The sequence below is a fragment of the Physeter macrocephalus genome, chromosome 11, assembly GCF_002837175.3.
Source record: "Physeter macrocephalus isolate SW-GA chromosome 11, ASM283717v5, whole genome shotgun sequence".
Lineage (NCBI taxonomy): Eukaryota > Metazoa > Chordata > Mammalia > Artiodactyla > Physeteridae > Physeter > Physeter macrocephalus.
In genome coordinates, this window is record NC_041224.1 from 540076 (window position 1) to 562453 (window position 22378).

The window sequence follows — 22378 nt, forward strand, 5'->3', positions numbered from 1 at the left end:
CCCACATGCCGCGGAGCGGCTGGGCCCACGAGCCATGGCCGCTGGGCCTGTGCGTCCGGAGCCTGTGCTCCACAACGGGAGAGGCCACAACAGTGAGAGGCCCGCATACCACACACACACAATAAAAACAACAGCAAAAACAAAAATTGAGACAACAAATGCTAGTGAGGATGTGGAGAAAAGGGAACCCCTGTGTACTGTTAGTAGGACTGTAAACTGGTACAGCCGCTATGGGAAACAGTATGGAGGATCCTCAAAAAATTAAAAACAGAGCTACTATATGATACAGCAATTCTATTTCTAGGAATATATCCTAAGGAAATGAAAACACTAACTCAAAAAGATATCTGCACCCCATGTTCATAGCGGCATATGTTTACAATACCCAAGACATGAAAACAACCTTAGTATCCATTGATGTCCATTATTCATCAATGGATAAAAAAGTTGTGGGGTGTGTGTATGTGTGTGTGTATAAATGATCTCAAAAAAAAAAAAAAAAACTCATAGAAAAAGAGATCGGATTTGTGGTTACCAGAAGTGGAGGTGGGGCGGGGGGCAGTGGCGGAATTGGATAAAGGCAGTCAAAAGGTACAAACTTCCAGTTAAAAAGTAAGTAAGTGGGGCTTCCCTGGTGGTGCAGTGGTTGAGAATCTGCCTGCTAATGCAGGGGACATGGGTTCGAGCCCTGGTCTGGGAGGATCCCACATGCACTAGGCCCGTGAGCCACAACTACTGAGCCTGCACGTCTGGAGCCTGCGCTCTGCAACGAGAGGCCGCGATAGTGAGAGGCCCGCACACCGCGATGAAGAGTGGTCCCCGCTTGCCACAACTAGAGAAAGCCCTCACACAGGAACGAAGACCCAACACAGCAAAAATAAATTAATTAATAAACTCCTACCCCCAACATCTTAAAAAAAAAAAAAAAAAGTAAGTACTAGGCATATTATGCATGTATAGGATGATGACTACAGGTAACACTGCTGTAGAATATATATGAAAGTTGTTTAAGAGAGGAAATCCAAAGGGTACTCATTACCAAAAGCAAAACAAACAAAAAACCTTTTTTTCTTTTTTTGTTTTTTATTGTATCTATGAGATGATGGAGGCTAACTAAACTTGTTGCAATAATCATTTCACAATATATGTAAGTCAAACTATTTTGCTGTACACATTAAACGTATACAGTAATATATGTCAATTATATCTCAATAAAACCTGAAAAATAAAAATGAGGCAGATTTAATATATGTGTATGTGAGCGTACACACATACATATTACATATACATCCACAATGTTATGTAAAGAACACCAAAATATACTTTCAGTGAAAAAAATCACATATTAAGCAATGTGTATGGTACACTTTCATTTGTAGTTAGAGAGTAAAAAAAGGAACATACATATACATGTATGAACTTGTGCATGTAAAGACGATTTCTTAACAGTGATTACTTCTTGGGAAGAGGCCTACAAAGGATAGCATAGAGGGATACTGATGTTTCACTGTATACCTCTCTGTATTATTTGAATTTTTAGGCCCTTTCTTTAGTACTTCTATTACTTTTTTGATAGAAGGTTTTTTGGTTTTTTTGGCGGTACGCGGGCCTCTCACTGTTGTGGCCTCTTCCGTTGCGGAGCACAGGCTCCGGACGCGCAGGCCCAGCGGCCATGGCTCATGGGCCCAGCCGCTCCACGGCATGTGGGATCTTCCTGGACCGGGGCATGAACCCGTGTCCCCTGCATCGGCAGGCGGACTCTCAACCACTGCGCCACCAGGGAAGCCCTCGATAGAAGGTTTTTACTTTAAATATTAACACAAAATTGCTGTAATAATTGTTCTACCTAAATGGGTAGTTTCTAAGGACCCTACCAAATTTATTCTCTGCAATGGTTTTAAACTTTACCCTTCAATCACAGATCTCATAATTTCATTGTAAATCTTCTTCCACCAAAAATGATAAAAATTTTGTAAATAATATAATAAAATCTAGCCAATTAAGGATCTCAATGAATGGTATTTTATTTCACAATCAGTTCCTTTTTTTCAACATTAGAAATCTTTCATTTCTCCAACTTCAATAATAAACCTAATAAGGACTTAATTTAATAAATATGGTTTACCATGCTAAAAATACTTTTGACACATGAAAGGTTTAAAAAACATGATTTAGACTCTGATTCATATTTCAGAACTGAGAGGGGCCTCAGAATCATTTAATTCTGCAAACAAAGCAACCAAAATCTGGGCATTAAGAGGGCTGCACAATGTCAGAATAGGGCAAAAACCGAGCTGAGCTCCTGGTCTGACCTAACCTCCATTACTCTGTCCTAATTAGCTTTTTTTTTTTTTTTTTTTTTAAAGAAACAAAGCAGGTAGGTGAGGCAAAGGCAGGCCTTCTGGATTTGGGTTTCTGGAGGGTGAAAGGGCAAAAAAACATTTAGAGCAGAGACCTAGCCACTAGAGTAAGGTATGGCAGGGAAAGACACAGGAAAAGGAATCTACCTGGCCAACACTACACAGCTCAATTCTCATTCTGAATAAACTAGGAAGGGTAAGGGAAGACAAAGCTGAATCGATTCTTACTTTTGAAAATGATTTACAGTGGAGGACAATATTATTTTTTTATTGACAAGAAACAAATACCTACTTGAGGGCAGCTCTAGGGCCAAGGGAATTTGAATGCCAATCTGTTACAAGAAAAACTATCAAAAGAAAAAGAAGTCTATTCAAACTTCCTTTTAGAGCTCTATGATATTCAGGCTACTCAAATCATTCCCCAAAATCTTCAGAAATTTCTAAAAAGGGAGAGAAAGCCTTGTTAACAGTTTCATTATATTTTTCTGACAAGGTAATTCACTCTGTGCCAATTTAATGTTAAAATAGAGTTGGATTTTTTAATGTATTAAATGTGTGCCCTACAGCTTACTAGAGTATTTTAATAATTATGTGCATGCTATTACATTTATGATCTTTTCATAAAACTTAGTAGATAACTTCCCATTTAGTGATTAAGGATTCTTACGATAGTTAGCAATTCATGATATTTGCTTTATGACAGACTGTTGATCATATCTCTGACTAATCTGCTACTGCATCCTGAGATCAGGAATTCAACCCCAGCTGTAAGGCTTTCTTATGAGGGACAGGACAGAATCGGTGCCTTTACCTTCATCCCCTACTGGAGGACAGTTCCAGGCCCAGTAAACAATGGTGCAGTTTGGCAGTCATTAATAGAAACTGCAAACTGGGGGAATCGCTAATGAAGTTGCTAACAAAGAACCACTGATATTCCATCAGTGATTCTCGAAGAGTGGTGCAGGGACCCCTAAAGGTCTCTGAGACACTTTCGGGAGTTTGCCAGGTCAGAACTACTTTATAATACAATATTATTTGCTATTTTCACTCACTGTCATGAGTGTACGATGGAGCTTTCCAAAGGCCATATAACATGTGATATTATATAACGAAACATGTCAATATTTGGAAAGTGTGCCTAATGCAATGAACGAACATTTTCCAAATAACGAACATTTTCCAAATGACTAATCCATGATATTACAAAATCATTCATGGGTAAAACATTCATTCAAAGGAGAAGACCGATGGATTTTAAGGCCACAGAGTACAAAAAGTTCTTTGATATGGTTTTAGATTCCACATTGCAACAAACCTTTGAGAATACCACTTACTAAGTTTTGATGTAGTATCAAAGAATATCCAGTTATCTGAAAAGCTTTTAAATATTCCTCCATTTTCTAACTCCTATAGACATCTGTGTGAGGCTGAATTTTTTTATTTATCAACCGTAACATATTGCAACAGATTGAATGCAGAAGCAGCTATGAGGACCCAGCTGTCCTCTATTAAGTATGACACTGAAGAAATTTGCAAATATATATCAATAAAATGATGCCACTCTTGTCCCAATTTTAGGTTTAGAAAATAGATATTTTTCATTAAAAGATTTCATGATACCATTTAGTGAGTTATTATAAATATTTAAATAAATTGAGAAATATTTTTGAATGTTCTCAATTTTAATTTCTAATATGGTAAATATCAACAGGTATAGCCATATAAACAAAAGCTCCTGTGGTAATGGTGGGGGGGATCTGCAATAATCTTTAAGAGTATAAAAGGGTCTTCAGACCAAAAAATTTGAGAATCGCTGCATTATATAACTAACAATATTTTACTGCTGCAAATGTTAGCACTTTAACAGTTTTTTGCAGCTTTTTTTTTTTTACAATTTGTTGCAGTTTTATTCAAATATTAATATATATATAGCTATTAATATTAAAATAAACATATTTAACTGGGGCTGCTACTTTGATAGGACCGTACTCAATAAACTTATTGAAGTAAAAGCCTAAATAAAGGTATAAAGCCAACCCTAAATAAAGAAATAAACATGTAGTCTGATTTAGCTGTCTGTACCTTTGTACAGAGCTGAACAAATTTAACCCTATCAAGCAGCTCTTCATTTCTGGTATATGGCCCAGGATCCGGCAGACCACGTGGCACAAGGCTGGTGAAAAACAACTGCTATGGGTGACTGTCCCTACTCCTATTTTAAAAGGTTGTTTGTCTAACCATGTGTCCACTTCTAAACCACTGTACTCTTAAATTACTCAGACTATGCATTTTGTCACTTCCATCAACTAACAAAATAAACTTGTATCCAACTTACAGAGGGTGCAGAGGGAAGTTTTTCACAGCTCAACTATTTAGAGGTAACCTTGAAGAATGCTTTTTTTCCCCTCCCGTAGGAAGAAAATGTAACACAAGGGGAATAAGAATTGTGGCCTGAAATCCTTTCTGGGATACGGCAATCTATAAACAAATAAACAAAGTTGCCTGTCACAAACTCCAGCTTAAGGACATATTCTTAAAATAAAAAGCTACACCACGCAAAAACAAAAAACACCGTACAGACAGTCATCCTTAGTAAGGAATAGCACAAAACTTAAAGACAGCACTACTAGGATTTTACTGCAATTTCAAGGGACACTCGGGACTTTCTCAGGTTTTGGTTAATTTGCAAAATGAAACACCACAATTGAGCTCCTAGATTCCTCGCTTACCCTGAAAGTCAGTGGTACCGAGTCTGAAGAAAAAAGATTAACTTAGTGTTAAATAAAATTTGAAAAACTGAATGAGGCATGAAGACAAAAGCTAAATTTCACAATAAATTAAGACACTCAATAGTAAATATTTTGAATTCTGGATTGATTACTGAGATTATGAAAGATAATTTTCTTTCAAAAAGAAAACTTTAGGAAGTATGAAAAGGTAAGCTAAAAAGTAGAGAATAATTACCCTCAGGTGGGTTGCAGAGGCTCCTGCATTCCGAAGAGAGCTAGTTTGATATGACAGCTGACTTGAGATTGATTTGAGAATAGGTTCATATTAACATATTAAACGTTGATTCCAATGTAATTTCAATCGCAACAGAAATGAAGCAGTTTAGATCTCCCAAACAAACTTTGAGGCTTGGAGCTAATAAACTCAACATTCCTGAAACTTGAGAGTCAACTTCTAAAGCTAAGCCATTCCTTCATGTGCATTAAATAGTCATAACCCCTTGTGAAAATGATTTTTGCAATAAAAATGAGCTTTGAAATGTGAAAATAAAAGTTCAAAAGTAATTTTCTCATCCAGAAAGAACTGAGAACTATTTATAGTTGCTCCAAACAAAATGAAATATTTAGGTATAAATCTAACAAAACCTGTTTAGATCTGAATCCGGAAAATTAAAAAACGATGATGAAAGAAATCAAAGATGACCTAAATAAATGGAGAAATATACTGTGTTCAAAAATAGGAAGATTCAACATAATAAGGATGTCAATTCTCCACAAATTGATCCATGTTTAATGCAATTCTTATCAAAATCTCAGGAAGGTGTTGGTAGACTGAGACGAGTTTATTCTAAAGTTCATTTGGAAAGTCAGAGGACCTACAGTAGCTAAAATAGGTAAAATTTTAAAAACAAAGCATAACATGAGATGAATCCCTCTACCATAATCGTATATATACGGTTTACTATGTAGCCTGTAATGAGGAGAGTGTGGTATCGGCAGAGGGACAGACACATACATCAGTAGAATAAAGAATCCAGAAATAGACCCACAAAAATATGCCCAACTGATTTTTGACAAAGGTGCCAGATTCCGTGGAGGAAGAACAGCCTTTTCAACAAATGGTACTAGAGCAACTGGGCACTAAAAGGTGGAAAAAAAAAAAAAAAAAAAAAAAAAAGAACCTCAACCTAAATCTCACAACTGATACAAAAATTAACTCAAAATGAATCATGGACTTTAAAATAAAACATAAAACCATAAAGCTTTTGGATAAAAATACGGTAGAAAAAAATACGGTAGAAAATCTTTGGAGCCACAGACAAAGGGTGCCAGGGATAGCAAAGAATTCTTAACTTGACACTAAAAAGCACAATCCATGAAAGAAAAATCAGATAAATTGGACCACATCAAAATTTAAAACCTTTCTTCTGAAAGACCCTGTGAAGAGGATGAAAAGACAAGCTACTACAAATTTGCAAACCACATATCTGACAAAGAACCTGTATTTAGTAGATATATAAAGAACTATCAAAAATCAACAGTAAAAGCACAAACAATCCAATTAGAAATATAGGCAAAAAACAAACAAAATGAATAGGATCTTCTGGTGGCAAATAAGCATATAAAAAGATGTTCAACATCATTAGCCATTAGGAATAATGCAAGTTAAAACCAAGAGATAGTGCTGAAAACCTGTAAGAATGGCTAAAATTTTTAAAAGTGATAACACCAAATGCTGGCAAGGATGTGGAGAAAGTGGATCGCTTATACATTGCTGGTAAAAATGTAAAATGGTACTGCTGCTCTACAAAAGAGAAAGGCGGTTTCTTAAAAAACGTGTGCTTATCGTAGAATCCATCAAGTATGCTTTCATGCATATATTCCAGAGAAATGAAAATTTATGTTCACACAAAACTCTGTACATGAATGGTCATAACAGCTTTATTAGGTAATAGCTAAAAACTGCAAACAATCCAAATGCCCTTCAACGGGATATACCATAACACTCTGCTGTATATCCATGCCATGGAATACTACTTGGGAATAAAAAAAGGAACAAGCTATTGATATGTGCAACAACTTGGATGGAGCGCAAGGGAAAAAATGAAATCTGCCAACCACAAAAGGTTAAATACTGTATGATTCCAGTATTTATATTACATTCTTAAAATGATGAAACTATAGAAATAGTGAACAGATCAGTGGATGCCACAGATCAGAGAGCTGGGGAAGGCAGGAAGGTAACTGTGCCTATAAGTTGGTAACACAAGTTCCCTGTGATGGAACTGTTCTGCATCTTGACCGCGGTGATGGTCACATGAATCTACACATGTGATAAAATTGCATAGAACTAAATACACACATACACACACACACAAGTCCAGGTAAAACTGGTGAAACCTGAATAAGGTTGATGAGTTGTATCAATGTATTACTACCAATTTCCTAACTGCAATATTATATTCTAGGTATGCTATATGTTACCACTGGGGAAACTGGATGAAGGGTATATGCGATCTCTCTACATAATGTTGTTAAAACTTCATGTCAACCTACAATTAACCGAAAATAAAGTTTTTTTAAATTTCTTAACTCCACTAAGAAAAAAAAGTAAGAATTGAGGACACTATACAGTTAACAAGTATTTCAAAGACTTATCATCACAGATGACTGATTTTCATGCTCTCAAGTGGGTAGCCACATAATTCCACTCCATCTACAACTCAGAATCCACAGACATTCCATTTTTCCTCTCTTCCTTCTTTCTCTTCCCTCCTCTACCACTCCATCAACCCCCTTCATAACTGGCTATAAGGGAGAACTGCAGTATGTGTATACGTGTGTGCGCGCGCACGGGCGTGCGTACTGCAACTCCGTGTTTCATACAAACACGCACAGAGGTGTGGGTTGTTTTCACCCATACTTATTAATTAGCATTCTGTGCTCTTGGTTCTTAATTTTAAAATCCATTATGTGGCACATTTTATACTTCCCTTTAAAAATAATTAAAATGACAGCTATTTGTTTATGACAATAGTTGCTTCCATCACTACCCCCACCCCACTACATAGGTAAATAAATGGTCCTTAAAAAAAAGTTTTCATATGTTGCTCTGCAGTTCGAGTTGATCACTGGTGGAACCTATACAATAAGACATCTTCTGTGCACTGAAACAGAAGTTAATGATTGCTAATTTTGGAGAATAAGCTAGGCACTTTTTCTGGTCACTGATATACACTCCATTTAATAAGCCACTGTCTCTGGGCATGGCACTGGTAGATTGAGCCTGGCAATATTATACAGACTAAGAAGTACTATTATCATACCATGTACTAAAAACATCTAATTAATACACTGCAGAAAGCTAGTTTATTTATAGTTCTGACTTTCCCTTGCTCAGAGAGCTCTCACAGCAGGCATTATTCTCATACTTTTTCCCTACCTTTGCTTTCCAAACTACTTTGTCAATTCTAAGTAATTCTAAACCCTGACTCGGGTCTTCTGTTTGATACACACACACACACACACACACACACACACACACACACAGAGCACCACATTTCAGTGGATGTTTAATTCCGTGGATCTTAGTCACTTGCGGAAAATATACTATTTGATTTGAGATATATGTGTGTATGTGTGTATGTGTGTGTGTGTGTGTGTGTGTATCTCTCTCACAGGTAGCATCTAATATAAGTTCTCCATATAACAATCATGGGGTAGTACTCTTTTCCTCTCTAATTAAAAGAAAAAAATATTTTTATAAGATCTGCTGTATTCTCAGACTATTAACTGAACATCATTCCACCCACCTCTCACATCAGTTTTTATTTGGGGGAGTAGAGGCACACCCTGTCCCAAAATATACCTTTCACAAATGTTCAAAGAAATAAAAACAGAAAGTATTATTGATGTGGCATTTCTTACACAATGGCCCCAAAATGTCAGTTTTATACACTATAGCTCTTACTGTATAATTTTCAATTTTAAAGAAACAATCATATAATCAAATAGTAAATTTCCCCCAAATGGCTAAGAACCATGGAATTAAACATCCATTAACATGTGGCCCATTAATGTATACAATCTTTTACATCTTGCTCTTAAAGATAAAATCTTAAGTTTTTCCTAATCTCTTACTCAGAAAGATAATACCAAAACAACAGTTTTCATTTCCAAGCAATGCGAAACTGCAATAAGCAGTCTTAAAAGAGCACATTAAATGCCCAATGAAGAATAACACAAAACAGCACAATTAGAAACTGTAGAAATTTTACCTTAATTCTTCTCTCGGTGTCATCTAATTTTAACTCTGCTGAAACGAGTTTCTTTGCTAAATCATCTCGTTCAGGTAGATGTCTAGCTTCAGAGATCTTTTTCAGTTTCTGTAAGGAAAATTTCGTCCTAAATAGTTCACCTTCTGTATCTTTCACCCTTTTCTCAGTTGCCCGTTCTTTCTCTTGAGATTTTCTTAAGCGTTCTTTGAGTGCTGTAATCTCATTGTTATGACGAGCAATAAGTTGTGAGATTTCATTTTCTGTATCTTCAAACTTATTCAGGGCTTTCTCCTGCCTATACTGAAGACTTTTCAAAGCCTTATTTTCTTTTAGCAGCTCAGCTAACTTGACCTGGAGTTCAGTTACTTCATTCTGCAATTCATTGATTTTTAGCAGTCTTGCAGAAAGAACCCGTTTTGTAACAAGATCAGTGTCTTTCCGAAGTGGCTCCCTATTGAGGCTATGGGAGCGAAATCCCACTCGGACTCCCCTTCTGTTTGGTGGACCCTTAGGGCTTAGTTTCCTAGGGACTAAAAAAGAAACAGTAATAATGTAAAGTGAAAGCTGTACCAGATGTAGTATTATTTACTCATCCTAACACAAGTGGATCCACAACATTCTTTAGTTATTTTGTTTCCTTAAAGAATGATTTTACAATTTTTAATTAAATATCAGGTTTTACTTAGAGCTCTTAATATAATGGTTTTATTAAGAAAGGTTTGAAATCTTTTAAGAAAGTTCAAGCATTATATTCTGATCCAGCAAAATAATATCCCCATAGTTTACAGGGAATTATTTTACCATTTTTAGCTTTACAGATAAGATAGCTAGCCAGCATTCAGACATAGGCTCCATCAGTACTAGCATGGTGCCTAATAAATACTGGACAAAATATTGTGATATTCAAGTCATTTGTGCCAAGATGTTTGGGATCATTATTTAAAACGTGGAAATGTATGGGGTTTTTTTTTAGTTAGTTAGAAATCTTTATTTGGGGAAAGAGGATGACAACATGACAGCAAGAAGATTTGGGACTCAGATTTACCACTTAAATCCTTGAGCAATTCAACTTAACCCTTTTCCAGGTCTACTTTCCCTACGCACAGAATGAGGATAACAACTCATTTGCAGTTGTGAGGATTAACTGAAGTTTGCAGGTAAAACAGAAAGTTCTCCGCAAATATTCTCTGTCAGTGACAAAAACTTAATCCCAGGTATCAGTGATTGGAAACAGAAAACACTTCAGCAGTACAGATGTGATTCTAAATGCTTTCTCAGAGGCTTTCTTTTGGGTGATGTTCGAATCAAAAACATCTGGCGTAATTTAAGAACAAGGTAAACAAAAAACTCCACCCTAAAAAATACAAGCATGTGAAATCTTTAAAGTTAATTAATACACATTAATCACAATATTTCACAAAAATTTGGAATGTCTTTTTTTTTTTTCTTTACTAAGAGTTCATTAAACTTAAGCCTCAATATACAGAGAACCTGCCCTTTAAAAGAGACATCCGGAGGTCTGCCACAGTTGAGAATAACGAACTTTAATCTCCAAGGTGACTGCATTTTTTCAAGAAGGAAATGCATTCCAGAGGGAAAAAAATGAAGAAAAACTAGAAAATCCAATGTTTCCCTACCCATTTTACCAGCCATGGATACCCTGACTTCATTATGTAAACAAGTAAAGGGTAAGAGTAATATTTACAATTTAACACTATAAAGTTTCATTACAGAGACGGAAGTTTTATAGAAGCTATTTTGAATGTGTAACTGATTTGGGATTCCAGCTCTATAAATGCTTGAATATATGAAAGGAAGTGGTAAGAAAAAGAAATGAGGGAAAACCTACTTGTAACTCTGAAGCTATGCTGCTATCCAATATAGTGGTCACTAGCCACATGTGCCTACTGAGAAACTTGAAATGTGGGTGGTCCAAACTGAGATACCCCGTAAGTGTGAAATACATACCAGATTTCAAACACTTAGTTTAAAAAAAAAAAAAAAAAAGGAATGCAGAATATTCCACACACTATGTTTTATATTAACTATATGTAGAAATGATAATATTTTAGATATGTTGGGTTAAATAAAATATATTATTAAAATTAATTCCACCTGCTCTTCTTTTTAAACGTGGCAGTAAAAAATTGCATATGTGGCTTGCATTTGTGACTTGCATTATATTTCCACTGGAGAGATTGCTCCAGTTTTAAATTGGAGCACCCATCATTTCAATTCTCTTTCTTTCCCAACATACTGAATTAACAGAGTTTTAGTGTCTATATGCTATTACAGAATATGTACTCAGTTCTTGGAGTGACAGAAACTTTATACATAAAAATGACTGTACATAAGGATGAATGTTAATCATTCCAAATCTCTGATTTTTATTTATAAAATTATATTGCTCAGCAAACAAGACTTCATACAAATGGAAACAATTTGAAAAGTTAAAGCCTAGATATTATATGAATCAGGATAAAAATTTTCCACTAATATTTTATTCAACAATTTAGCCAGACAGAAAGGGCTTCCACAACCAACTTTTGACATCCTAAAAACCTGAACATTGATTTTTAGCAGAGTCTATTAGTACTTCTACAAAGTACACTTAACCAGAACTCAAAAATATTTCTCAGCGTTCATCTACCTCTTTCATTTTTAAAACTATCAAGATGAAATACAGGGCTAATAAGAGTCAGAACAAAGATGACTTATTGTTGTGTATATCATTCTTCATCTCCCCCTTGTTAAGTCACCAAAAAGACGGTGGGCAAATAACTGCTTTTTTCCTTCCATCAGGTGTTAAAATTATGGTATGACTCATTTAAAAAACATGTAACAAACTATGCATCTACCAAAAACTCAGTGTTTATATTACTGATAAAACAAGAAATAGAATAAGTATGTAATATGTAATACACAAAGATGTATAAACTAATTATTAAATTTTATTATCATATAACTTGATAGAGCACAAATTTTACTTTTAAAAATAATAAAACATGCTGAAAATTTAGAAGGAGGAAGGAAGAATATGTTATCAAACATGAAATTCCACAAATTCAGGTGTTCAAGATGCTTTTTTCTTTTTTTTTGGTTTTTTGTTGTTGTTTTGTTTTGTTTTGTTTTGTTTTGCAGTACGCGGGCCTCTCACTGCCGAATCACATTTGTTCTTTCTTTAATTTAGTCTACACTGATGATTGTAACTTAAACCAAAAGGAATTAACTTAGTGTTTAAGGAAAGTTATCAGTTTGGTTATGTTGTTTGATCTAAGGTAGACAAATTACCACAGATTTTAATTCAAAAGATAATGCAAAGCAGAAAACAGTGCAAGTCAGATTGAAGACAATAACTGAAATTTTTCTGGGTGATATTAGAACTGTTTCTCATAGCTTTTTCTCAATTATCTTCTTAAATAAGATAAGGCATAAGAAGTTCTGACTCCTTAATTGGGTAGCCTCCTAAACTGCTTCTGGGTAATCAGTGAAAAATTAAAGTATTCTTGCCGGTAATTCCCGAGGTATGTAAATGATTTCTCGGGAATAAATAGTCATTTTCTAAGGTTCAACCCTAAGGTCTGTTTGTTCTTAATTATATAGCAAAGGTTTAATATCAGATCATGCTCTCAACCACAAATTCAAAACAAGAAAACTGCACTGAGATTTGGAGGAAGAGACTAAGAAACCTGCAGCATTGTACTTGCAGGAAAAACAGACAAACAGAAGAAGAAAATGCACCCCAATTAAAAGTATCAACATCCCTGGGAAGCTAGATCAGTGATCCATGAAAGGGCTGCTTTCAAAAGGAACATACATTCTTTGCAGATTTTAAAAAAGCAAATGTTACTTTTCAAAGTAAAAATCTGTAAAGGCAAATTTAATCAAACTCCTGATTAAAACTTTTCAATAGCTAACTATTCTCCCGTACAGAAACAGTCAATATCTTAACACAAGATTCCATGTGTTTCATTGCCTTGCCCGTTTTCCTTTTCATCTCCCAAACTTACCACTCCCTGCCTTGCAGTCTTACCATTCTAAGCTACTGCTGTTATATTGTGCTGTATTTATTAACGTGTATTATAAAACCTCATTTACCTTAGCTTACTTTTCTATGATATACTCATAGTCTTTACATATTTTGTTACTAAGTACATCAGGGTTTTCTTGACCAGGGATTTATTAAGATGAAGGAGAGATTTCTAGAACATTATCTAGTCAAATATATATTAATAACTAGTTCCAGACTAGTAACATTTTAATAAGAAAAATTATTTCTAATGATTTATGTTGTTTCCATTATAACACAGCTTAATACAAAACAGACTGGTGGACCCAAGTCCCAAATTCCAATTCTAGGCTGAATCTGAACTTTTGTAATAAGTAGGGAAAGTAATTTTACTCAATCTGTAAAAATGCCCCTTAACCACTTTATATCAATGCTTTTCACTACTTTTTGCGATTGAAGATAAAGGAAGGTCCACATGTTTTGTGATTTCTTTTTTTCTTGCCTTTACAGTACCTCACAAACTCCAAGATAATCATTTATTTAGGAACAAGAGAAAACAAAATGAGAAGGCTCAGTTATGGTTCTTTCTTTGGTATACCGTATGACTTTGAATATAACAAAGGACAATACACAGTACCATAAGCAACATTTATAAAAATATATCCTATTCTAAATGTAGATCATCCCATTTCCATGCACATATCCATATACATATTAATAGAAGAGTTTCATTCATACGTGTTTTCCTTAAGCATTCAAAATGAATATTCTAGATCTATTGGACTTTTTTAAAGGATGCTTACCTTGATGATGCACTTGGCTGTCTGAAATTTGTTTTTTAGGATTTTTTCCCTTAACACTTGCAGGTGAGGAGGGATGGACCAGCGATGACCGGCCAGAAGACTGTGGTGTAGCTCCAAAATCAGATGAACAGTAAGAGTAATAGTGTCTGCCTGCCTTACTTTCTTTACCAGTATCTGGACTTCTTTCTCTTTCCCCCATGGCTTTGAAAAATGGCCTCTATTCACATAATTTCACAGATTCTTTTCCTCAGAAAAATCCATGGCAATCCTGAAGAGCATTTTTTAGAGTCTTCAGATCCTGGGGGTAATATTCATGTATGTGCAATTTGTTTTCTCTCTGTATCTGTGGTCCACAATTCAAAGGAGGGACCAGAAAATACACTTTTTCCCCTACAATTAAGGAAGGGGGAAGGAGACTCATCATATTTCATGAAATAGATGTCTACAGTTAATTACAATGAAACATACTAAAAGCAAAATAATATACTGCTTATAATTTTTAAAAGAGGCTGTAATTTAATTCATCTATATTTTCACACAGTTATTTACAGTATTTGGAGAAAAGACAAACTGTCATAGCCTAGGTAGAGAACATGTAAAGTACCTGACATATACTTGCTTCTGAATAAATGTTAACTGCATTTGACTCCCTTGAATCTTAAGATTTAAAATAAACACAAGTGCTGATTTTTAACAGGTGAATTATGATCAAATCACCAATTTCTTTTTTTTTTTGGGGGGGGGTGGGGTGTTGGGGGATGGTGGTAAAGGACAAGACTGCTAACAAAACCAAAGAAAAATATCTAAAATTGCATAAAAATGTAAAACTGAAAGTATGTAAAACAATTAATCAAATTAAAGCACTTGATGAAAAAACATTTGCAACATGACAGAAAAATGGTTACCACCCTTAACAATAAATACCTCATGTCATATGAAGTCAAAAGATAAATGGGCAAATACATGTTAAGACCCACAGCAAGCAATACAAACTATAGGCACATAATAACATTCAACCTCAGATACCGTTTTTAAACCTATCAAATTATCACAGATTTCTCAACACCCAATGCTTCCAGAATGGCTGTCAAGAAAATACTGGGAAAAAAGTTGGCAAAATATATTAAAACTTTAGTTATGCTTCTAACCCTTGATCTGATAATTCCATTGCTGGATACCAAGAAAATTACCCTAAAAATAGGGGGAAAGTTTATGCACAAATGTTTCATGCAGTACAATTAAAAAAACAAAACCAAAAAAGGAAGCAACCTAATCTAACCACTGCAAAATAACTAACAAAATTAAGAAAAGTACTGAAAAAATCAATATAGCATAGTATCATGCAACTGTTAGAAATGTTTACAGAAAGCTTGTGTTAGTTAACAAGGAAGATGCTTATACTATTACAGTAAAAGGAAAAATTCAAACTGGTGTATACAATATGATCTCAACTATATACAGGCATTGAAAAATACTGAAAACACTGAGTATTCTTTTTAACTGAACTCAGGAACTGAAAAAAAATTGAAAACCAAGGTATACATAATATACCAAAATAATGTCTGGAATTGGATTACTTTCATAATTGTTCTTATTTACAAGAAATGAAAAGCCCATTGATGAAATGTGTTAAAAGTATATACTAGTAATAAATGAAAATGACACATGCACAAGGCAGCACTACTACTATTCAAGTAGCACTTTTGTAGTGGCAAAGGACTAAAACAATCAAAATGACCATCAATCGGGAACTGGCTGCATACACTGTAAACCTCCACACAGTGAAGTACAGTACTACGAAGCTATTAAAGGAATGCGGATTACCTCTGTATATTCTCTGCAGTCTGAAGTGATCTCCAGAATATACTAAGAAAAGGAAGAGGGAGAAAAGCATGTATAGTACGCTACCATTTAATGAAGAAGAAGGGTTATAAATTTATATACACAACTTTTTATATTTTTAAAAAGAAGAAGAATAAATTAAATACTTAATGAAAAAACAATGGGTTCTCTAGGGCAGGGCTGTCCAACAGAACATTCAGCAAGAATGGAAATGTTCTAAAATCTGTTCAGTACGATAGCTAGCCACATGTAGCTACTGAACACCTGAAATGTGGCAAGTGTGAATGAAGAACTAATTTTTAATTATGCTGAATTTTAATTAAATGTTAAAAGCCACATGCACTGGTGGTTAGCTGATTGGACAGTATAGCTGTAGAGGAAAGCAGGAAGCAGAGTTCAGGGACAGGGATAGAAGTTAGACTTCTTTATCTATAACTTTTGTAGACTCAACTTTGGAAATAATAATTTTTAGAAATTAGATTTTTAAAAAGCATTTCCTATGAATCAAAAGAAAATGAAACAAATAAATGTAACTATATATACAGCTGGTGGCAAAACCACACAGATTAACCAGTTCTAATGACTTTAAAACACAATCCCTAGTGAGATATATCCTACTGACAAAAAAGGTACAAAATTTTTCTAAAAACTACTTTCAATAATCGCATTGTTGGCATTGTTATTCTCAGGCTACTACACGTGCACTGTGAGATAAAGCAAACAAGTAATTACATTGGTTCGGTGAGGTATGAGAATTTTCTAAAACAAACAAGTGTAAGCCAATACAAGTTTTAAAATTCTGGAGCCCAAAATGTGAATTTGGAGTATCAGTATGAATTTATAATGGATTTTACATTTTAAAAAAAAAAGAAAAAACACTGTTTCCTAGCTCTGTCCACTGAAAAACCCTAGAAGCAAGAAACAAACTAATAGCAACAAACACTCCCAGCACTCAAATGTAGTGTCTAAATACCATTTCCCTTAAAAGAAACTAAAACTCCTTGTGAAACGTCTTATTCCCCATCTAAGAGAGGTAACATACAAGATGAACATAAGAATCTAGAAATATGGTCATACTAGAGAGCAAGAAAGCTGTGTGAGGCACTCCTGATGGAGCATCGGAAGGGCTCGGGAGTGCACTCCAAGAAGCTCCGACTAGCCAACAGTGGGACAATTTCATCATCAATAAGAATTATATCAGCAAAGGATTAAGACACATCAAATATGTTTAAATTCATGAGGTCATACGTTATTTTAAAAAAACTAATTAGTCACCTCTGAAAGACACTAGGCAACCAACTCATTCATCTGAAATTGATACATAAAGAGAAAAAAAAAACAAACATGTATCCTGCCTATACTGTTACGAGCTGTATCTTAAAATAACAAAACAGTAGATAAGGGGAAGTATTGGGTTGGCCAAAAAGTTTGTTTCTTTACAGAATTATTCTAGCTAATAAATTAAAAAGGGAATATCAGAATGACAGAATTAGAATACTGCCACTTTGTAGCCACTAACGAAATAATGAAAGTAGTGCTCACTAATGGCTGCTAACACCACAGAAAAGAAATAATCAGACACTGTGTGCCTTCCAGATAGGACACAAGGATACCTCTGAAGTAATCTGCTCCTCCTACAAGAAAAATAAAATCTGATTCTGGTCAAACTTCTAAACTGAAATGACAATTTATAGAAAATACAGGGGACAGAGGTACAAGGAAGCAATTAGCAAAATCCACACTGTGGCAAATCCTCTGGGACAAACTGGCTTCTTTAACGCATAAATTGCAAGCAGGAAAAGAAGAGATGGCGAGAGGGTTTCTATAGCTTTTAAAAGTCTTAAGGAAAACAAACAATTGCAATCTATGAGCCTTGTTTCAATCTTGATTCAAACGAATTATATAAAAGAAAATTATAAGATAATTTTAAACACTGACTGGATATTTAATGACATCAAGGAATTGCTATTGCTTTAGGTGAGATCATGATATTGTGGTTACTTTTTTTTTTTAAAGAGTCCTTATATTTCAGAGGTAGATGTTGAGATATTTATAGGTAAAATTAAATAACGTCTGGGGTTTGCTTCAAAATAATCCAGGGGGAAGGAGGTAAAAGTAGAGATTAAATAAGACTGGCCATGAGTTAATAAAACTATGTAAAAACTGTGGAGACTTGCAGCTTCACTATTCTACCTCTGCTTACACATTGTTTCAGATTTTCCTTAACAAAAAAGATTTTTTAAAAATCAAGCAAACAAACTTACAACTTTGTTTTACTTCCTGGTAGATTATTAGTGCCTGGCAATCTCAGTCTCTGTTACAATTAGCTATCTGATCTGAAATCAGCAACAAGTACTAACATTAAAAAATATATTAATCAGAATGAATCTTTCACTTTGCAACCATGACAGAATATATTTACACATTTAAAAAACTGTCTAGGAAAAAAGGATGATGGATTAAAGCAATTAAGTGGCTCCATCACTTATTAGCTGTGCAAACCTGGAGAAGCCACCCAACTTCTCAATCTAAATCTAAATCTCAATTTTCTCATCTGTAAAGTGGAAATAATAATGGTAACTTCCTTAAAGAATTGTTGTGACAATTAAATGGGATAATTCAATAACTATCACACAATAAGCACTTGGTAAATATCAATAATTATATATTACAATTCAAACATACAAGATGCTCAGTAAATTCTGATTAATACTCTTTGTCAAAGACTTTCAGTTTTAACAGTATAATTAAAAGCTGATTATATGATATGGATGAAGATTATTTGTTTATATGCACATAGCAGCAGTAGCTCCCTATGACCTATCCCATGTAAGTCTGGGGTCCCACCTAACTTTTTCTTGCAAAGGGTAAGACTGTACAAAAACATTACCTGCCATTCATCTCATATACACCAACACCAGCTCTCTCCCCAACCCCTGCCCCAAATATATACATATTAAAAAAAAAGGAAATATCCATTGCCCCATTATCCAAATCCTGTTTCCTGGGACAACTGTTTTAATGGCTTATACTTTTTTGCTAATACTATTTTTTTATTGAAGTATAGTTGATTTATAATACTGTGTTAGTTTCAGATGTACAGCACAGTGATTCAATTGTGTGTGTGTATCTATATATATATATTCCTTTTCATATTCTTTTCCCTTATAGGTTATTACAAAAATTGAGTATAGTTTCCTGTGCTATACAGTAGGTCCTTGTTGCTAATCTATTTTATATATAGTACTGTGCTTACACTATTTCTTGAATTAGCAATTTTAGACTATGAAAGATGAGGATTTAACTCACACCTCATTTTAAATGGCTGCAACATGCAACTACATGTTGGTTATGCAGAGTTTTTTCTCTAGAATTCCTAATTGTCCTTTTTTTCTTGAGAGGAAAAAGCATCCTTCTTATCACATCACTGACATCTATCAGTTTCTTAGTCATTCTATCTATAGCCTGAAATCCATTATTCTTCCTCTTAAAGACATTTTTCTTGGAGACCAGTAATTTCCTATTCTAATGTAAACCAATTACTTTCTACCCGCTGCACCACCGTCATTCTGGAATTACTTTTTACTGTACTTCTGAGTTAATCTACCATTTCTAGTGGCCCATGTCATCGTCTTTATTAGTTTTCACTGTATTTTACTGCTCCATATCCTCAAGTAACTTCTTCAGAAAGGGTTATCTGAGGTAAAAGTTCTGAGTCTGTGCATGCCTGAGAATGTCTTTATTTTGCCTCATACTTGATAGTTTTCATAGGTTCCAAATTCTAAGTCACTCTCTCTCAGAACTTTGGAGACACTGCTCCACTGTCTTCTAAACCCTCAGAGCTGCTTATGAGATGTGACAGTCATTCTTTTACTCAACATATACTTTTCTTGAGCTCTCACTATTTAACAGTCATGAAAAAACAACAACGAAAAATCCCTGCCCTTATGGAGTTCACACTCTAGTTATGTTCATCTGATTCTCATTCTTCATAGGTAATCTTTTTTTTTTTTTTAACTCCCTAGGAACTTTTAGGATTTTCCCTCTTGCTATATTGAAATGTCACAATGATGTACGTAGGTGTGGTTCTTTTTTCATTGTGTTGCCCTTTTCTTTCCCTCTTCCTTTTAATCTGGAAATTTGTGTCTTTAAGCACTAGAAATGTTCTTAGGTTTCTTTTTTGATAATTGACTCTTCCTTTACTCTTTTTGAAACTTCTACTGGTTAAATAACAGACTTGCTCTCTTTGTCTTTTTGGACTATTTTCAAAGACATTTACTCAATTTATCTTCTAAATCATCCAGGATTTTTTTTTTTTAATTTGTGCAAACATCTTAATTTCCAAGAACTCTTTCTTGTTCTGATTTTTTAAAATAATTTTTCTGTTCTTGCTTTAATGAGGCAATACATTCTCTTTCCCCTGAGAACACTAAATAGACATTTTGTTTGTTTTAAGGTCTCTTCTGATCCAGAAATTATCTTCGTTTCACATTGTTACAGTTTTTCAGTTTGTTCATCTTAGTTTTTTTTTTATACACTGCTGATTTTATTTCTTTGAAGATAATTTTTGGTCACCCACTGATATTTAGGAAAGAAGAAAAAGAAAGAATGAACGGAAACCACGTACATGTGAGCGGGGCCTCCTGACAGGCACACGTTGCTTTAGGATGAACAGCAAAGAATCAGCCATTATGCTGGGGACTCCCTAAAAGTTAGCAATGAGGAGGGATTATCTCCAAACACAAACGTCCACCATGGCAACTCTACTTCTTCCTTAGTGTCATCTTTGTTTTTATTTCCAGAAGAAATTACTTCTATGTTTTTTGATGGGAAAGGGAGTGAGGGGTGAAGGGCAGAGAGTATGACACTGACAGTCGCCGTGCATGAGCTTGGGTGGAAAAGGAGGCACAACTATTCCATATATAGTTTTTACATTATTCTTCCTCCCCATTTTCAATTTTCCTTCCTGACTTTTTAAATCCCAAGATACTCTGAGACTCTGTTGGATATATCAGAATATTTCTTTGCTGCAGTTCCCTCCTGAATATCTCGGGACATAGTTCTCTCTGTTCTAACCTGTTCCACGCGTCATTTCTTTCATGTTTCAGAAATGTGTTGTAATCTCTCGTCTACTGAGAGTATTCTATCATTCTTACAACGTTATAGGTTTATTCTCTTTTTTTTCTTTAATATGATTTTAATGTTGTCTCCAAGTAGAAGAAGAGACAAATACATACGGTCAGATCTACATCTTTAACAGCAAATATAAGTCATCCTTAGGCTAATTATTTATAACAATTATTCTCGACCTTTCAAGACAACTTGATATAAGCAATCACTTTTCCAAAGTTCATGAAACTACTATTCAATTCATACACTTATTCAGTCAACAAAAATTACTGATGATATACAGATGCCATTTTAGACAATGAGGAAACTAAAATGAGCAAAAATACACTATGAGTTCTTTTAGGGCAGCGTCTGGCTCTTCCATCAAAGAGAGACGATTAGAAAAAACAGTCACAATAAATTATGTATGTATCCTTTATATATTCCCTGAAAATATTACATGCTAATTACATGAGAACACTTTAAAAGTGATAAATTCAAGAACAGCCCCCCAGGACATGTATGTGGAGAAAACCATAATTCAAAAAGATACAGGCACCCCAATGCTCATAGCAGCACTATTTACAACAGCCAGGACATGGAAGCAACCTAAATGACCATCAGCAGAGGAATGGATAAAGAAGATGTGGTACATATATATACAATGGAATATTACTCAGCCATAAAAAGAAGGAAATAATGCCATATGCAGCTACATGGATGGACCTAGATGAAAATATGACATGCTAATTACATGAGAACACTTTAAAAGTGATAAATTCAAGAACAGCCCCCCAGAACATGTATGTGGAGAAAACCATAATTCAAAAAGATACAGGCACCCCAATGTTCACTGCAGCACTATTTACAACAGCCAGGACATGGAAGCAACCGCTTTGAAAATAGAAAATAAACTTACGGTTACCCAAAGGGGAAACGTTGTGTGTGGGAGGGATAAATTAGGAGTTTGGGATTAACACATACACACTACCACATATAAAACAGATAATCCACAAGGACCTAGTGTACAGCACAGGGAACTCTACTCAATATTCTGTAATAACCTATGTGGGAAAACAACCTGAAAAAGAATGGATGTACGTATGACTGAATCACTTTGCTGTACACCTGAAACTAACACTACATTGTAAATCAACTATACTCCAATATAAAATAAAAAATTAAATTTAAAAAAAAGAGAAGAGGGCTTCCCTGGTGGCGCAGTGGTTGAGGGTCCGCCTGCCGATGC

The 22378-nt window shown here is 34.7% G+C and overlaps 1 protein-coding gene across 1 annotated transcript in view; it reads right to left on the reverse strand.

Annotated features, from left to right (window-relative positions):
• LCA5 (lebercilin LCA5) overlaps positions 1 to 16039 on the reverse strand; it is a 59643-nt gene extending 43604 nt beyond the window's left edge. Inside the window, exons 1-3 of the mRNA XM_024133066.3 lie at positions 16003 to 16039; positions 14179 to 14568; positions 9367 to 9896 (exon numbers count right to left, since the gene is read on the reverse strand). Of these exons, the coding sequence (XP_023988834.1) occupies positions 9367 to 9896; positions 14179 to 14377 (729 nt within the window). The 5' untranslated portion in view covers positions 14378 to 14568; positions 16003 to 16039. The remainder of the gene's footprint in view (positions 1 to 9366; positions 9897 to 14178; positions 14569 to 16002) is intronic.
• Between the last annotated feature and the right edge of the window lie 6339 nt (positions 16040 to 22378).